General features: G+C 35.1%; 1 protein-coding gene across 1 annotated transcript in view; it reads left to right on the forward strand.

Moving 5' to 3' along the window:
* The window catches only part of MYEF2 (myelin expression factor 2), a 49,428-nt gene that overhangs the window by 11,644 nt on the left and 18,447 nt on the right, over positions 1–19,337 (forward strand). The window contains exons 4-17 of the mRNA XM_036736866.1: positions 320–327; positions 427–520; positions 5,949–6,140; positions 6,935–7,088; positions 7,682–7,731; positions 7,847–7,910; positions 8,592–8,693; positions 9,763–9,813; positions 10,110–10,178; positions 10,275–10,400; positions 10,531–10,629; positions 10,981–11,052; positions 15,878–16,086; positions 16,167–16,218. Of these exons, the coding sequence (XP_036592761.1) occupies positions 320–327; positions 427–520; positions 5,949–6,140; positions 6,935–7,088; positions 7,682–7,731; positions 7,847–7,910; positions 8,592–8,693; positions 9,763–9,813; positions 10,110–10,178; positions 10,275–10,400; positions 10,531–10,629; positions 10,981–11,052; positions 15,878–16,086; positions 16,167–16,218 (1,342 nt within the window). The remainder of the gene's footprint in view (positions 1–319; positions 328–426; positions 521–5,948; positions 6,141–6,934; positions 7,089–7,681; positions 7,732–7,846; positions 7,911–8,591; positions 8,694–9,762; positions 9,814–10,109; positions 10,179–10,274; positions 10,401–10,530; positions 10,630–10,980; positions 11,053–15,877; positions 16,087–16,166; positions 16,219–19,337) is intronic.

Genomic DNA, 19,337 nt, shown 5'->3' on the forward strand with positions numbered 1-19,337 from the left:
TTAAATGATTCCTTCTGGCTCTTCTTATTTTTATTTGCGTAGTGGCATTTTTTTTACTTTTGTTTCACAGAAGATGTAATTTCAAAATAAGACCTTTTTTAACATGACAATGTTAGATGTCTGTTGATACAGTCTTATTTTAAGAAGTTTACAGAGAACTTTTTTGTGATTTGGAAATTAGAATTTGTATCTGTTCAGGAGGTGGAAATGATTGAAATGATTGTCTTACAGTGACTTGAAATGTCAGAATCTATTGTTAACTTTATTGACCAAAACCTTTTTTTCTCTTACATATATTGACAAATCTTCATGGATATAGGGTTGTGGGTAAGGATTACTTTTAGTATCCTAAAGTACAATTTTGAACTTCTGGTTTAAAGAAATATAATTACTTAGATACTTTCAATATTTTTTTCCTTCTCTAAGTGTGGTTGAGTTCAAAGATGAAGAGTTTGTAAAGAAAGCATTAGAAACTATGAACAAATATGATCTTAGTGGAAGACCCCTGAATATTAAAGAGGTAAGAATTTTTTTATTCTGAAAATGTAAAAACTGGAGCAGTTTTATTTTTGTCTTTATGCTTTCATTTTTGTTTTGTGGGTTAGCTTCATTAGGAACATTTTCTTTAGCACAGAAGCCTGCTAAAAATTTTATAGTAGTGGTGGTTATGCTTGTCATTTCATAAATTTTCTCTTTGCCCTTTAGTAGCTACCCCATGTGTTTGTTTTGCCCCATGTTACCATAAGCAGAAGTTGAGAAATTTAGTAATCTAAATGAGCTAGAAATTTAAAGTAGCCAGTTTCAAGTGCTCAGTGTTGTTTAGCATAGAAATTTTCCATTGTCTTTTAGGCAATTTAACTTTGTAAATGTATGTATTGTACAATTGTACAATTGATAATGTAAATTATGTAAAGTTAATATTTTGTTGCTTACCACAAATCAATAAGAACCCGATTTTTAAACAGTGATGATGGATTCTGCCCCATATTAGCCTGCTTAATGACTTTAGGACAATTTATAAATCAGTCATTTGAATTTGTTACTAAGACACAGAGTCCCTTAATTAATGGACTTAAAATATAAAACATTACATTTTGAGGGGGAGAAAGACAAAGGAGGAAAAGTACTCAAAAGATATATGAAGACTTATTTTAATTGAACATTAGGTTTTCAAAATGCTAAAATGATCATGGAAAGTTCAGTATGGGAAAAGCCAACTCATTAAGACCCTATCTTCTACAGCTATAATAATTTTAGTGTTTAGATTGTAGATTAGTTCTGCTTTTTTTTCTCCCAGAATTCTATGAGAGAAATTTTAGAGTTAGCATAGAGAAAAAACAGGTCCTATCACCATTGGAGATTCAGTTTGATGTGAGCCATTGGCTTGATGACAAATTCTCTTTAGATTAAACTACCAGTTGTAGTCTAGTGTGAGAATGCAATTGGATTGTCAGAGTGCAAAGCCTTAATAGCTTAAGATGAAAAGTTATGCTAAAAAAGATATAGCCACCAAAAGTGGTCCTTACTTAATAGTTGACACTTGTATTCTTCTTTTTTCCTAAATCTTTTTATTTTAATTTTTACAATTACATGTAAAAATAATTTTTAACATTTGTTTTTTAAATTTTTGAGTTACAAATTCTTTTTCCCCCTCCCTTCCCCCACCCTCCTTGGGAAGGTAAGCAATTTGATATAGATTATTATATATGCAGTCATGCAAAATGTATTTCCATATTAGCCATTTTGGGAAAGAAAACACCAATATTCTTCTAATTCTGATTCAGAAACCATAGTATTCTTTTGAGGAGTTTAATTATCTAAACCTCTTCATCTTAGAGATTTCTCTTTCTTATCCAATTCTATCCTATCTAAACTTTGTTTCCTCTGCTACCCAGCCTAGTATACAAATGCTAATAATTGTTTACTAAATTCAATTTTTTTTCTGGAGTGGAAAAGGAAAGAGATTTGGGCCAATGTGATTCATAATTAAATGTTTTCATCACCATTTTATCTGACCATATTTTTTAAAGCATTTTGTAAGAGAAATGTGAGTAACTAAGATTCAAAACTTCCTATAGTTCCTTAAATGTGTGACATTTATAATGTTTTATATATGGCAAATAAAATCATGGAAGTAGACAGAATGATAGGCTTGGAATCAGGAAGACCTTGGCTCAGATTCAGCTTCTAATACCAGTGTGTGAGCCTAAGCAAGTTACGTAGCAACTTTGAGTATCAAGACTCAGTTAACTCTCTCAGACTTATCTACTAAGTCATAACCATTGAAAAAGTTTGGGGGTGGCTAGGTGGCGCAATGAATAGAGCACTGGCCCAGGAGTCAGGAGGACCTGAGTTCAAATGTGGCCTCAGACACTTGACACATGTACTAGCTGTGTGATCTTGGGCAAGTCACTTAAACCCAATTGCCCTGCAAAAAAACCAAAAAAAAAAAAGTTTGCTAAACTGAGAAACTCTCAGGTCTTTTGTTCAATCTTCTATGAGGGATATCACTAATTTGGGGTTAAAAATTAGTTGTTCGGTGATAATACTCTTTTTCTTTTCCAAATATTGAAGTTGTAGTATATTCACACTAAAATGCCCATCATTTCCCTCCCTTCTCCACTCTGCTATAAAAATTGATTGTGAGATCATACGTTGTGGCCTTTTCAGCTTCTAGCACAGATGCTCCATTAATATTTGAATAAGGAGTCTCAAACACTGGAATGAAGTTTATCTGACCTGTCATACTGGTTACATGTATAATTACATGTTCCAAATGAAATTAATACCATGTTTTCACTCCTAACTTGTTTCTTTTTTTCTCTCTAATATTGAAGTTTAAAAGTCTTAGATAGTAAAGCTCTCTTAATTTTAATGAATCATTAATTGTCAACATTCGCACTGACAGTCTCCAACTTCTGAACACTCACAAATGACTTGAACATGAACAAGTAGTGTAGGTGGAGTCCTAGAACTCACAAGGCTAGAACTGGGAAGTCCTGCTGCTATGCATTTTCCCATAGAAATAACATTGTAAATTATGGTTAGGTATTATTTAAGATTGTGCTATTAGTACTATGCCTCAGGTACAATCCAGACCAAAAGGTTTTTGTAGTTGTTTTCAATAGGGCAACCTATAGTAACTGGAATAATTTATAACATTATTTCTATGAGGAAAATGTATAATGAATTTGGTCAGCCAACTTAAAAAATAAACTTTTATAACAAACATATTCCTAAGTTAGAGGCAGCTTAATTCAGATGAAGTAGGATGATTGTATTCTATTTTCACTCATAATTTAATGTTTTTGTTGTTATTTTGATAGATAAAATCTTTTAGGTTTCACTTTTTCATGTAGGAAATTGACCTATATTTGTTGTTTTTGTCAACATTGTAGTGACCTTAATTATCTTATTAAGTTAGCAAATTTAAAATTCAAGGTTTATGATTTGTTGAAAAGAGATAATTACAAAAGAAAAATGTTCATAGTGAGCACCTGGCTGTGTTGTGTGCTAGATTTTGTAACCTAACCTGTATCCTGAATCTGCCACTAGATGACCTTGGACAAATCACTTAACCTCTCTAAGCCTCAGTTTCTTTACTCATCTCTAAGACTATGGAGTTGGGACTAGACCTCTCAGGTCCCTTCCACCTCCTAGGATCTTAAACCATATTCCATTAATTGCATGAGTATCTTAGCATCAGCATCATTAGCTGTTTTTATCTACTGAAGTTTCCCTAAATATCTGTTCAGAATAAGCCATCAGTGCACCTGAAATTTATACTGCTTAGTTGATTTTTGTCATGGTTCAGTAGAGCATAGGTCATGGTGTTGATCTCACTCCAACCCCAGTTAGCTTTTTACAGAAAAACAACCCCACAATTTGTTCCCATGAAGTAGGCCTTCAACCCTAGTCAACTTTCCAGCAAGCATGCTGTTGATCACAAAGGTGTGAATAAATCTAGATGACTCTATGCAACCCTCCTCTATTCCTAATAAATACAAACTACTTATTGAAAACAAAACTCAAGGCATGTATGGTACTGGAGAAGTAGATAATGTTTGTCTTTGTATGCAAAAGACAGCCCATAGTTGTAGGGTAAATCCATTCTTAAATGAATATTCATGGAAATTCTGTACACATTCGTATTTATAAATTTGTCCCCCCACTCATGATAGATTTTTGGCTTGGCCTCTTGAGAAAGGTACTATTTTTATGTATTGGCTCATTTTTTATTATTGTCTCTGTAGTAATATTGGAGACCAAGTTTGTTCTAGAGATCCAGTTTCTAGAGAGTGCTTGTTTCTTCCCATTAATAGAACTTCTCGACTTTACTTTTCCATTTTGAAATATGACATTAAATTTTTAGGTTTTGTGAAAATTTTCCTCATTTAACTTAAAAAGCAAAAGTTGCTTGTTTTCCCACATACTTTCCCTACCAGTGTTAATTGTTCAGCAGTAATAACTTAATGTATCTAGCAACTTCAACTGTCTAGAACAGAGTGGAAAGTCAAGAATGAAGCAAAAACCAAAATAGATGTCACAAAGTCTGTGCGTTAAAGGTAATGTGCTCTATTCACAGATGAGCCCTTCTGGCCTCTTAGATTCCCTTTACTCTTATTTTAGGTCAAGTTCTAAAGAATTTGATTATTCTATTTTACCACATAAACTGGAGAAAATTAGAAGTAACAAATTAGAAGAGATAAGGCACTGCTAGAAGTCAGCATAGGGACATGTAGGAAAAAGACTAATAAATAGATGCTATTTGAAGTCAAATCAAAAGGGATTTATATAGTGCCAATTTCCACACCTAAAGGTCTTCACATTCATGAAATTTCAGGTCTACTTCACATGTCTGACCCAACAAACAAAAATAAAACAGACACCAGAGCTTTAAAAAGCATGACTATCTAGGACCATTTAGCACGGGGGCAGATAGCTCTTAACATGCTCCATGAAGACATCAGCTTTGGAGGCCTGAACCATTATTTCTGCCTTACCTCCTATGACTTTTGAGGCTCCCCACAAGCTCCAGGGCTCCTCTCCCTTTCTGATTAGCCTTTTGTTATTATAGCCTAATCGTTCTTGCAATGAAATGTATTCAATGGATGATGAAATGTATTCATTTATTTAGCACGTGGTATATTACAGATGCTATTGTGTATTTTGTAAAGTAGGGGAAGAAGTTCTTCACATTTTCAGCTTATTTCACTTCTTCTTCACTTAAAATTAAAATATTTCTTAGATAATAGAAATCTTGTATTATTGACTCTATGAGGGCTTTAATCTCTAATCCAGTTTGTAACTAAAAACTTTCTTCTCCACTTTTGGCCTCAAGATCATGATCACTTCAGTAGAGTGACAGGATTTAAGGAGTAGGTAAATATTCCCATTTAGGAGAGAAACTAAGACTTCATAGAGAAGGAATTTTAAAAATTACTTTTCCTTCAAAGCCCTGGGTCATGTAACTTCCAAGGCTTTAAAGCCTTGCATTTGCTAATCAGTCCAAATATTGTATTTCACTGGGGGCATCAGTAGTGACAATTCACTACAGCTGCATTTTGGAAAGAAAGAAGCCACAGGTAAGTACTTTTCTTCTTCTTAGGGTGTATATTTATGTATATATGTTATGCTATGTAGTATGAGGTAAACGTAAATTAATTTCAAGTTCTTTAAGTGACTTTAGTGATTGGAAAAAGGTGCTAAACTGACATCCCTGGAGATTGAAATCTTTTATCTATCCATAGACTTTGTACAGGGTTCCTTTCTATGTATAAGAATAATTCAGTCTCTGCCTGTAAGTCCTTGACACTTAAGCTGGGTCTGCAAGATGGTCATTAATATTGAGCCAGTTGTGTTAGTTTCTATAGAATTTCAAGTTGTTTTAAATGATTTTAGACATATTGATTCATCTAGTGGTATTTAATATTCAATGTGTGTTATAGGATCCTGATGGAGAAAATGCTCGTAGGGCACTGCAACGTACAGGAGGATCATTCCCAGGAGGACATGTCCCTGATATGGGTTCGGGGTTGATGAATTTACCACCTTCCATTCTCAATAATCCAAATATTCCTCCTGAGGTTATCAGTAATTTGCAGGCTGGTAGACTTGGTTCTACAATTTTTGTGGCTAATGTAAGTTTAAGTTTTAGTCTCAATTTTTTTGTTGTTCAGATGTATAGCTCTAATTTTTCATTAGTTCATTGTCATTGGCCAAATTGCTTGTGGGTTTTACAAGAACATTTTGCTTATTTTTAGTAAAAATAAGTGAAATAGTAACTATTTAAATTCTTAAATAAAAATACATTTGTACAAATTGGGAGTATCAATGCAATTATTTTAGTTTAGGTTTTTTCTTCCCCAGAAGAACTGTGGAATTAAAGATTTGTACAGTTCTTAACATTTATTTTATCTGCATGTGCTCTTATTTTTATGTTGGCAAATGGGTTTCTTCTTGGTAGTTTTGCATATCTGATCCATGAATTATATGTATTCATGAATTGTCATGTGTTGTAGTTGGTTTGTTTGGAGAATACCTGTCCAGCTGTTCTACACTTAAGAAAGTAAATTAAATTAACAACACTGTTCAATATTAATTTCTTTTAGTAGAATTAGATGTACAAGTATCAAATGTGTAAATTTTTGGTCAGGGCTGAGATGTTTCTCAGAGCTAACTGAGCAGGTGAGACTTTTGGGAATTAAACTTTTAAGGAGAAGGGAATGTGTAGATGTGACTTATTAAGTGAGTTTAAAAATACTTAAGGAGATTTACAGTTTATTATTTGAGAATTATTGATATGTTGTATGATGGTAGTAAGAATTATAGTTCTTTGGTATTTATAATTTTGGAGTTTAGAAAAGATTTTGTTGTGTATAATTGGGGAGACAGGTGTATTAGTAACATAACTTTGATATAATTTTATATTAAGCTTGACTTCAAAGTTGGTTGGAAGAAGCTAAAGGAGGTGTTCAGCATAGCTGGAACAGTAAAACGGGCAGATATTAAAGAAGACAAAGATGGCAAGAGCAGAGGAATGGGCACAGTCACTTTTGATCAAGCAATTGAAGCAGTTCAAGCAATCTGTATCCTAATTTACATTTTAGTATTATATCTAATGTGGTTGAAGGAGTCTGATACCATTTTTCCCTTGTTTTTTATTGTTAAAGTTCAGGCCAGTTGTATTTGGTATACTTTGTTGCCTTGTGCCTTTTTGCACTGTACTTGGCTTAGCTGTATGTTAGACTTTAGTCTCCAGTACACGCAGACCTTTATTACATCCAAGTACTAAAGTCACTCCTGAAACTTGAAATAGCATTACAGTTCTGTCCTGGTAAAATACTTGGGGTTTTTTAGCCATACATATAAAGGTAGCTGTTTTATATAATCCCTTGTACACTAATAATATACATTAAAATGAAACATCATGTTTTCTTTTTTCAGTGAGTGGATTAAATAAGTTATATGTGCCTTCTAAAAATAAATTTCTTATTTGCCAAGAGAAAAACTAAAACCTTGTATACCTAAAAGAGGCTATTAATTATAGTACTTAGTAACTTAGGAAATAATTGTTTGAAGTAGTTGTAATTGTTTAAGTATAAAATGGGATTTGTTTGGTTAATTTCTCCAATATTCATATGCAGTAATTTGATTTAGCTTTCCTTGACTGACTCTTCAGCTATGTTCAATGGACAGTTTTTATTTGATAGACCTATGCATGTGAAAATGGTGAGTCCTTGCCCCACCCACCAAAAACGCCTCCCTTTGCCCTTATATATATTATAACATCTTTGTGCTTATGCTTTTTCACAGTTTAACCGCATAATATATGTTTTCTTATTAGGATGACAAATCAGTCCCTCATGAAGACTATCGCTCACATGATAGTAAGACACCCCAATTGCCCCGTAAGTGAAGCTATAATTAAAAAATGAAATATTTTGAGACTAAATAACTATTTTTGGTGGACTGGGGAATAAATTCATTCTTAGTCTGTAACATGAGTTAACTACTCAGAAATGCTTATGGTTTTAGGTCATTAATTAGTAATTTTAAAATACATAGAGTTCTTTGCTATATTTAGTTAAATGGAAATAATATTATTTACGTGAAGTTTTCATCTATAGTTAATGGACATGGCTTTGTTGCTGTTGGTCCTTGAAATGTTTTTATAACTAGATTATTAGAAAGGCAGTTAGTACTTAATGGAAATTGTGAAAACATTATCCTGTTTTTACACGTACAATATATAATCTACTATTACAAATAAATTTTAGTCATTTTCAGGTCCTGTTTTGGAAAAAATAAGCAAAAATTATCTATAGCCAGTAGGAACCAAGATATGAGAAAATAAGGAGCTTAAACCAAGAAAACTTTGGTGATGGAGTGGGTCCTTTAATAAAAATGTGTTGTTTGGTGTTTTTTTTTTCCTATGGTGATGTACCAGAGTATTGTGTTCCTAAATTTCTTTGTCAGTTTTTTCGGGTCTATAATTTTGTAACAGCTTAGTATGTTATAATAATTTATTTGATTTCAGGACTGGATCCTTAATACCACCAGGTTTTGTGTATTGTTATCTTTATTTTTAGGTGGTCTTGGAGGCATTGGAATGGGGCTTGGACCAGGTGGGCAGCCCATTAGTGCCAACCAGTTGAACATGGGAGGTGGAATGGGAAATATAGGACCAGGAAGTAAGTATTTTTATGTTGTTGTTTTTTCTTGAAAATTGCTCTGCTTGGTTAGTAAGAAAGTTTATATCCTTTTCTGCAGTGTATTAAAAGCCTCCTTTAGAGCTTTGTGGATATGGTGGCATCACTTGAATTGACAGTGAAGCTAAACCATGAGAACAGCAAAGGGAAATGAGAGTGGAAGAAAGCAAGTTTTCTTTTGCAGACAGCTGTGCTGTGACTAATCATTTAACACAACATTAGGGGAGAAGGGAATGTGTAGCACATTGCCTTGCACAGAGTATGGCTAAAGATTTGTTGGTGGAATGAAATAGAAGTATATCACTACTTATTTATTAACAAGGTAGTATAAATTTGAATATCAGATTAAAGATAAATATAGGTAGATGTGTCCATTCAAATGAAACTTAGCTGAGATGATTTTTACATTTGCTTACTTAACCAACGAAAATTGCATGATTTTTGTTGGCTTCTATAATTATTCCATAGAACTTGAGGTCAGTGATAATAGTAGCTTTTTCAGTCCAAGCAGAAGTGTTCTTAGCCCCTTTGTTGTGTTGTTTTTTTAGCTTCCTTGGTTGAATTACCTCTACATATCCCTTAGTGGCTTTATAGTGTTTGTGCTATAAAATAGAGGTGCTTCTGGACTTGGAGATCTGAGGTTGAAGGTTTTATTGAACAGTTATAGCCAACTGAAGAGAGTATACTGCTACATAGATGTTTGATTTTCTAATACCTTCTCCCTTTTCTTCTCTGAAATGTTTGTTGAATTTAAACTGAATTCTTGTACTCATTAAAAAACACTGTGGGGTGGGAATTGGATCTGGGAGGTGGGAAAAATGGAAGCAACACTTTCCTTTCTTGTCCTCCAGTAATTTCTCAGGCCTAATCCTTGAACCTTCACAACTGGATGACTGGCATAGGGGGTCAGGCAAGTGACCCCACCCCAAATATTCCATTGTCACTTAAAGCATTTGTTTATGCTTTGTTGCATCATTTTGTGGCCAGACATGAAACATTACATTCTTTTCCCACATTTTTCTAAAAGTAAATATTTTGTATTTCATTTGAGGTATGGGAATGGATGGTCCTGGTTTTGGAGGAATGAATAGAATGGGAGGAGGTATGTACAAGACTTTACATTTTGTGTATATGATCATCATCATTTACTGAAAAACTGTCAAACGTGAAACATAAATTCCTGCTTCCCTTAATGCTAACTCATTTCCCTGGGAGCTTTTTGTAGGAATTGATTCTACACAAAGGCTTTTAGTAGAGTTAGGAAGCAGCCACATAAGGTTGGTGCAGTAGTCTGATGGGTAGAGGAAAAACCAACAGGTGGCACTTATTGCTGACAAAAGTATACCTTTAAACTATGTAATTAACAATACTATCTTCAAATTTATCCTTATTATGTAGGAGTTGGGTTTGGTGGCATGGAAACAATGAATAGCATGGGAGGATTTGGAGGAATTAGCCGAATGGGAGGTAGGTACATTATTAATTTGGAGGAGGGAGGGGAATTGGAAGTATGTTATGTGTATAGCTCTTCCCTACTATTAAATTGTTCCCTCCTTCACTTAGGAATGGGTGCTATAGATGACTTCAGAGGGAGCATGGGCAGTGGAATGAGTGGAGGGATAGGGACTGGCATGGCAGGAATGGGAACTGGTATGGGCGGCCTGGGAAGCAGCATGGGAGGTAAGTTAGGTAAATAACATTTTCATATTTACAAGTTTTACTGTCATCTTACTTTTATTTTAGGCATGTTCTTAAAGAAATATTGAAATGCTTGAAAATACTTAAATTGTTCCTACTATTATTTTCACATTCTTTACAGAATTGTACCGTGGTGGAATGGCTAGTAGCATGGAAAGAGACTTTGGACGTGGTGACATTGGAATGAATCGAGGCTTCGGGGATTCTTTTGGTAGAATTGGTAGGGCAGTGATGTCATGTTGTGCTTCTTTCTCTTTTTGTGGGTCATGTCAAAATACTTTTATTTCTTCTGTCTTAAAAATAAGGAATATTATGTATAGTGTTTCATTCAATTTTGTTTCTTTTAGAAGGGGATACTTTTGATAATAAGCTGGCAAGACTAACATCCTTGTAGTTTACTCTAAAAACAGAATATCTGCATACTTGAGAGTAAACTCTTTTAGAAAGTCCTCAATGAACTCAGTTTTCTTACTTTAGCTTCTTATAAGTGAAATATTAAAATGTTGTCAGATTAATTATACTCTATTGAAAGTAACTGTAGTTAATTAGCATATTATCTGTCTTTGTTAAGGTGGTGCAATGATTGGAGGTTTTGCAGGAGGAATGGGAGCTTCTAACATGGGTCCAGTAGGATCTGGCATGAGTAGGTTTTAAAGTTTTTCCTAAAATTAATTTTTAAATGTTTATTATATGCAAAAAATGCTAGGAATTTATAATGACAGTGTAAAAAATCTCATATTACGCTTATTCTAGAACTATACTTTTGTCTGGTGAAGACTGTTATATAGGAAAACCTTGGTAGTTTGATTGATGGCTCTTTTTCTTGACTATTGATTTTTACTTCTTTACTATTCCTGTGCAGATATCTAAACATGTATGAACTAAAGCCCCACTTTAGGTTTCTCTTGTCCATCAAGAGTTTCCTAAACATATGTGACCATGTGTAGAACAGAATTATTTTTGCCCTAGCATCAATCTTATCTACCTTGTTAAGCTTTGCAGCTGCCACTGTTTTTTAATTTATTTAAGAGGTAGGGAGAGTTGTCCAGTGGATTGCTTTACATTTCTCATTTGAGGGGTTCCTAAGATTGTGTAGGCAAAGATTGGGAGGTGGATTTCTTTCATATCTCATAAACTTTGTCAAGTAGAAAAGTACAGAAGAGTAGCTTTATAACCTTACTTAGAAACAGATGTTGAGTTTCTTCCACTTTAGTCCTCTTCCTCTTATTTGTTACCTTATTTTACCCTTCACCTTACTTACTATTTATACCCAGTTTATTGATCCCACTTCCTTATTAAACCATTATTTTTCCTATGAGCTTTTCTTGAAGTACTGGCTTTTTGTTGGTAGACCTAAAATACTCCCTACATTCCCACTTTGAACATCTAAACTCCAATTCCTGAAAACTTATTAACAATTCTTCCACTGAACTAGTCTCTTCTCTGGCTTCCATGTTGTCATAAACTGATCAGTATGTGATTTCTGTCAGCTTTTCTTATCCCTAACACAGAATCATAGAATTATAAAAGTTGGGAGTGACCTTTTAATAATGCCTTGCTTTGGTGCATTTTCACTGGCTGTGCCTGGAATGCTCTCCCTCCTCAGTTCTATCTCATGGTTTCCCTGGCTTCCTTTAACTCCTAGCTAAAATTCTACATTCTACATGAAGTCTTTTGTGTCCCCCTTATTGCTAACACCTTTCCTCTGTTAATGATTTCCTATTTCTGTATATAGCTTGTTTGTACATATTTGTTTGCTTGTAATCTCTCCCATTAGAAGATGAACTCCTTGAGGGCATAGACTGTCTTTAAGCTTTCTTTATATCCTCAGCTTTTAGCACAGTGCCTGGCACATTGAGGATGCTTAAATATTTATTGACTAATTGATTAGTCATTTAATTCAACTAATACCCAAATAGGAATACGTGGCAAGTGGCCGTTCAGCGTCTACTTAAAGACCTCCAGTGAAAGGACACCCACTAGCTCCTCAGACAAACTATTCTTTTTTGAAAACTGATTATTAGCTTTTCATTAAATCAAATCTAGATCTGCCTCTTTGTAAGTTCTACCCAGTGCTTCTACCTATGTCATCCAGGGCCAAGCAAGAGGAATATAGCCCACCTTCCACAGAATAACTCTTACGGATAGCTGTCATATCCTCCCTTCTTTCTCTTCAGACAGACATTGTCATTCTCTTTCCTAAAATTATATGCCCAGAAATGAGCATACATTACTCCAGATGTAGTATAAATAGGGCTTATTAAAGCAAGACTCCAGCCTATTTTGTTCCCAAACACAACTTAGAGAATAATAATATTGAGCATTTGTATAATGCTTTCGTTATTGTCATTCAGTCATTTTTCAGTCCTCTCCAAGTCTTAGTGACCTCTCTTGGGGTTTTCTGGATACTGGAGTGGTTTGCCATTTCCTTTTCTAGCTCATTTTGCAAATGAGACAAACAGGGTTATGTGAGTAGCCTAGGGCCACACAGCTAGTAAGTATCTGAGGCTGGATTAGTACTCAGGTCTTCCTGACTTCAGACATAGTGCTCTGTCTACTGTGCCATATCTAGAGCTGGAAGGGATCTCAAAGGCCATCAAGTCCAACCCTTTCATTTCATGTTTGAGACAACAGAGGCCCAAGGTCATATAGGTAGTAAATAGCAGAAACTAGATTTGAACCCAGGTCCTCTGACTTCAAAACCAGTGCCTTTTCTACTGCACTACCATTATCTAGCCTAAGGTAACCTTAACTTTTTTGGCCGCTACATTACATTGCTGACCCATAGTGAATTCATTGTTCATTAATATCCCTAGTTCCTTTTTTATGTGCACTGTTGTTTAGCTATATTATCTCCATCGACTTTATTAGATTGCATCTTATTATATTTAGCCAATTATCCTCCAGGGTTGGGGAACCAGCAGCCTTGAGGCCACATGTGGCCCTCTAGGCCCTCAAGTGCAGCCCTTTGACTAAATCCAAATTTCACAGAACAAATCCCCATAATAAAAGGATTTGTTCTGTAAAACTTGAACTCAATCAGAAGGCCTTGCCCAAAAACCTAGAAGGCCATGTGTGGCCTCAGGGCCACAGGTTCCCCACCCCTGTAAGCCTGTCAGGATCTTTGGGAGTCCTGTTTAACTATCCATTGTGTAAGCTATACCTTATAGCTTCCTTCATCTGCCAATTTGATAAATATTTTAATTGTATCTTCATTTAAATTATTGATAAAAATAGATCCAAGGATAGGTGTCTGAAACACTCTGTCAAAGACCTAGCTTGACACTGATCCATTAATTACCACTTTTTTGGTTCTTGTTATTCAACTAATTCCAGATCCAACTATCATCCAACCTACATCTCTCTACCTTGTCCACAAGGATGTAATGAGAAATTTTGTCAGATGTCTTGCTAAAATCCAGGTATACTAGGTCTGCAGAATTTCCTTGACCCACCAAAGTAGTAACCCTGTCACAGGAAACGAGGTTAGTCTGGCATGACTTGTTTTTTAAAATAAACTTATTTTTTTTTCAGTTACTAAAAATCTATTTCTCTCTCTACTACTTCTCAGCAACAACAGCAAAAAATCAAAGCCCTTATAAATGTGCATAGTAAAGCAAAACAGATTCCCGAATTCACCATGACTTGTTCTTGATAAATCTGTGCTGACTTTTAGTGATTGATAATCTTTTCAAAGTCCCCCCAAATCCATCCCTTTAATAATAAGTTCTAGAATTTTACCAGGAATTGAAGTTAAACTCATGAAGCCTGTTGTTTGAAGAATGTACTTTATTTTAGAAATTGCAAGAACTTTTGGTTATCTCTAGGCCTCTAGCATCTCTTCTATTCTCCACATTTTTCCAAGATCTCCAGTAACAGCTTAGCCATCACATTCACAAATTCTTAGGATATCAGAATGCCCAAGTTTGGTTACTTCAGTTCATTGAGTATCTAGGTCATCTAATTTTTTTCACTTACCTTGGTTCTGATTCCTTGCTCTTAGTTTTCCCAGTCAAAAGATCCTTCTTCTTAGTGGGGAAAAAAACCAAGCAAAAAAGGAGGTAATATGATTCTATCCTTAACCTGATTTCCATTATCATTATTCTGTTTACCTCTAGCAGTGGTCCTGTCCTTTTTAAATTTCCTTATGCCCTCAAAAAAAGAGTCTTTAAAAGATTTTTATTGCTCTTCAACATTAATTGTACACCTTGACTCATTTTAGCCTTTTTAGCATTCCTAACATCCATCTTAGGATTCACCCTTGCCTCTGTCTTCTGTACATGTCTTTTAATATAAATTAATCTAGTTCCCTTATGTATCTCTTCAGATAACTTCTATTCTTTCTCATTGGAATTATTTGTGTCTGTTATAAGGATTTAATTCCTCTTGAGATGATTTCCCCTTAGGCCATGAGTTCCTGCCTGTTCTTTTTCTGATCTCTACAAAACCTACTCTCCTAAAGTTTAGGATATTCATTAGATTATGCCAGGCATTCTTTCTCTTAACCTGCCCCTTTCCTGTTTTTCAGTTATAAGCTACTAGTAGTCAGTGTATCTCCAAAGGCTTGTTTTTTCTCATTTGACAACCAGTCTGGTATTTTTCATAACCAGGTCTTTGAAAAAAGTAGGTTGAAATTTCTCAGCTGTTCTGATTTCAGTGACTAGCAGACTTCATATGGCTGAAGTGATCCATCACTACTCTGTCCTTCCCCTATGCTATTTTTTCCTGCTTCAGGAACCCATCATCCATCTGTGATTATAATTTAAATCTTCACCATGCTTTTCTCCTACAGTTGGTAGACTTTATACCCTAGACTATATCTCCTTGATATTAATCTCCTGATTAATATTGAACTTAATGATCTTGCTGTTAGAGGATGATATCTATCTTATATAGTATCTATTGACTCTTACTATCTGAGGAAAACTGGGAATAATTTTAGCAAACAAGTGGAAATGTATAAGGAAAACTGGGGAAGTAATATAATAGCAGAGAATTTGTTTAGAGTGGCAAATTAAGAGTTTGTAGGAATTGCTATCTATGAATTTACTTACCATAGTTCTGGGTTTAGGAATGATCAAGTAAAATAAGGGATGAAAATTAAAGGCAAAAACCCAAACTATGCAATGTTTTGTGCAGGTTTTGTGTAAGTTGGATGTATTTGGTCCTGATAGAAGCACATAGCTGTATATATGTAATATGCTCCATGTATGTATAGTAGGTAGTATATTGTAGGTATTCAGTTAACCAACAGTAATCTAAATTAGATTTTGTAACAATTTTTAGGAAAACACTTGTATTTTAATGTTAAATGTGTTAAATACTAATATGATTATATTAAAAGAAGTAATTTTTTCCTCTCCCTTTTCTCCAACAATGACTTACTCCCCTACCTTTTTGTTTATCTAAAAAACAAATCATCAAACTACAAACTCCCAAATCTTCTTTTCCCTCTCTAAAAACCCCAGGTGGTGGAATGGGTGGTATGAACAGCATGACTGGAGGAATGGGGATGGGACTTGACCGGATGAGCTCCAGCTTTGATAGAATGGGACCTGGCATGGGAGCTGTACTGGAAAGAAGCATCGATATGGATCGAGGATTTGTGTCTGGCCCAATGGGAAGTGCAATGAGAGACAGAATAGGCTCCAAAGGAAACCAGATATTTGTCAGAAATGTAAGCAAATAAATATAAAAGATACTTTTTTTCTTTAATTTTCTTTGTGTATCTATTACTAATACCTGTTTTCATTCTAGCTGCCTTTTGACTTGACTTGGCAGAAACTAAAAGAGAAATTCAGTCAGTGTGGTAAGTATACAAATGATTGCAGATATGTTCATATTGATTGTGGAGAAGAAATTGGTTCTTAAAATTCTAAATACTGACAAAGGTACTTACTCATACCTATTGAAATTACTAATTCCTGGGTTGATTTCCAGGTACAGTTACTTCGGGCTTAAATGGGAAGGTAAATGTATTTTAAAATATTTTCTTGGAACAGTACAGGTCTGTGAGGTAGAAGGACAGAGATCCTAGGGAAGTCTGAAGGTGTTTCTCCTGCAGAGCCTTTGACTTGACGTATATAAGTTGAAATTGATGTATGTAATTTTATTGTTTGATTTTATTGTATTTCCATTATTGTAACTCACACTGTTGTCTAATTTGTTGTCAGTACTAGGCAAGTGACTTCATTCCATTCGTTAGTTCTTTGTTGTCTGTGTAGATGAGTGGTGTCAAACTCAAATAGCAATGGGTGCTACTGATCCATGCATAAGGATCCCCACAGGCTACATATAGGTTTAGTTTTAAAATATAATGTTACCTATGTTTTTTTTTATTTTGTCAGATATCGCCTACATTTTGTGTGGGCCACTCTCAGGAGTGTTGAGGGCCACATATTTGTCACCTCTGATCTAGGTCATGACAGGCTTGGGCATATAGCATAGAATTAGTAAAGTAGGGCCAAAATGATCCCTAGATTGAGGTTTTCATGACATTTCTGTCTCATGGTTCTCCCACTTCTCTGGCCGTTACTTTTCAGTCTTCTTCGTTAGGTCATCATTTATAGTCTCTTCCATATTTTCCCCTACCCTTTCCCACTACATTTAGGGTTACTCCAGATGTCCTGGTCTCTCTTCTTTCTCCTTACTCACTGTGAGCTCGTCAAATCCCATAGGCACAACTGTCATCTATGTGCAAATGACTCCAAAGTAATAAAATTCAGTTCTTTCTTTCCCCTTCCCTATTCATCTTCCATCTCTTCAAGCTATTTAATATTTGTCTTCTGTTTTACAACCATACTGTTTGGAAAAGCCTTCTACACTTGGTGTATGTTGGACTTTTCCAATTAGATATCCCATAAGCATCTCAGACTCAGCATGTGCAAAAATAGAACTCATTATCTTTCTCCCCAAAGCCTTACTTTTCTCACTTTTCTATTTCTTTTGAAATCTCCATCATTTTCTTCAAGTCACCCACGTTTGCAACCTTGAAGAATCCTTGATCATTCTCTCCCTTAACCCTCAAATCCAGTTACTTGCCAAGATTTGCTGATTCTCTTCTCTCCACTCTAGTGGTTACCATCCCAGTTCAAGCCCTTATCACCTCTCACTTGGCCTGTTATAGTAGCCTCCTGATTGGTCTTTTCTGCACCCATTCTCTTTCTTTTCCAGCTCAACTTCCACACAGCTGCCAGTGATATTCCTAAAGCACATCTGCTTAAGAAACTTTTGTGGTACCCTTTTGCATCTAGGATAAAATACATACTCTTCAATTTAGGATTTAAAGCCTTTCAGGCTGGCTCCAGCCTACATGTCTAGGCTTCTTGCCCGTTATACTCCTTCAGGTAGCCTGTGGTTTAATTGAACTGACCTACTTCCTGTTTCCTTTGCAAGGCATTTCATCTCCCTTTTCTGTGCATTTACACAGGCTGCTCCCTATGCCTAGAGCATTCTCCCACCTTACCTCTGCCTCTTAAAATACTTCAGCTTAGCTCAAGTGCACTTTGCTACACAAGGCCTTTGCTCTTCCTTCCTCACAAAATTATTTTTTGTTTATTTTGTGTATATTTTGTATTTACTTATCTGTATATATGCTGTTTTCGCCCAATAAAGTACAAGCTCCTGAGGGCAGGGATTCTCATTTTATGTTTATATTCTTAATGCCTAGCACAGTGATTCACACATAGTAATCATTTAGTAAATACTTTCTTAATGAAAATAGGCTGTCTTCAAGCAGTCTTGGGATGGATGAATGTGGTAATTTAGTTACTTAGAATAGAGGAGAAGTTAAGTGTTTTTGAGTACTTTTTTGGTTTGTTTATTTTTTTACTTTGAGGTTGACATCATGGTGGATAGCTTTGTTAATATTGGCACTAAGGGCATTTTATGGACAGCCAGTGATCATGGGCTTAAATACATGCCAGCCACTGTATTTAGTGCTGGGGATATGAAAAAAGGAAGGAAAAAAATTGCTTGTACCCTCAAGGACCTCACGTTATAATAGAAGAGAAAACATAAAATTGCTATATACATTCAAAGAATAAACAAAGTAGATTGAAAGTAATTTCAGAGGGAAAGGACTAGCAGTGGAAGGGATTGGGAAAGGCCTCCTACAGTGGGTGAGGTTTGAACTAAGTCTTGAAGGAAGCCAGGGAAGCTAAGAGGTGAAGGTGAAGAGGAAGAGCCCATCAGGCATGGGGACAGCTAGTACAGAGGCGTGGCATCAGGAGAAGGAATCTCATACATAAGAAATAGCAAACAGGCCAATCTAACTAAATCATGCATAAAAGCTATAAAAGTATAAACAACTTAGAAAAAGATGGTAAAAAGGGTAAAGTTGTGAATTCCCAAAAGAATAATATTTAATCCTGGCAATAAGAGGAAGCCACTAAAGTTTATTGAGTAGGGGTGACATGTTCAGATCTGTGCTTTAGGAAAATAATTTTAGCAGCTCATGGATTAGAGTGGAGAAAAAGTTGAGGGAGACCAGCCAGAAAGAAAGCTGTAGCAGACCTGAACTAGAGTGATAGCTATGTTGAGTGGAGAGAAAGGGACATATAGAAGACCTATTGTAAAAGTACAAATGACAATTTTAAAATACATTGGATATACAGAGTGAATGCCAGTGAAGAGTTAAGGATGATGTTGAAGTTGCAAGCCTAGGTGACCAGGAAGCTAGTGGTGCCTTCAACAATAATGAGAAAGGTAAGAAGAGGGGAGCATTTGGGGGCATCATCTTTAATAATGACTTCTCTTTTGAACAAATTGAGTCTGAGATGCCTATGAGACTTCTAGTTCAAGGTGTCTAAAGGTATATATGTGTGTATGTATATATATACATATGTATATAAACTATATCAGATCAATATAATTGGTTTCCTATGTAATTTATTTTCTTCATTTAAAAATATTAATCCAAGAGGAAAC

Source organism: Trichosurus vulpecula, chromosome 8, assembly GCF_011100635.1.
Source record: "Trichosurus vulpecula isolate mTriVul1 chromosome 8, mTriVul1.pri, whole genome shotgun sequence".
Classification (NCBI taxonomy): Eukaryota; Metazoa; Chordata; class Mammalia; order Diprotodontia; family Phalangeridae; genus Trichosurus; species Trichosurus vulpecula.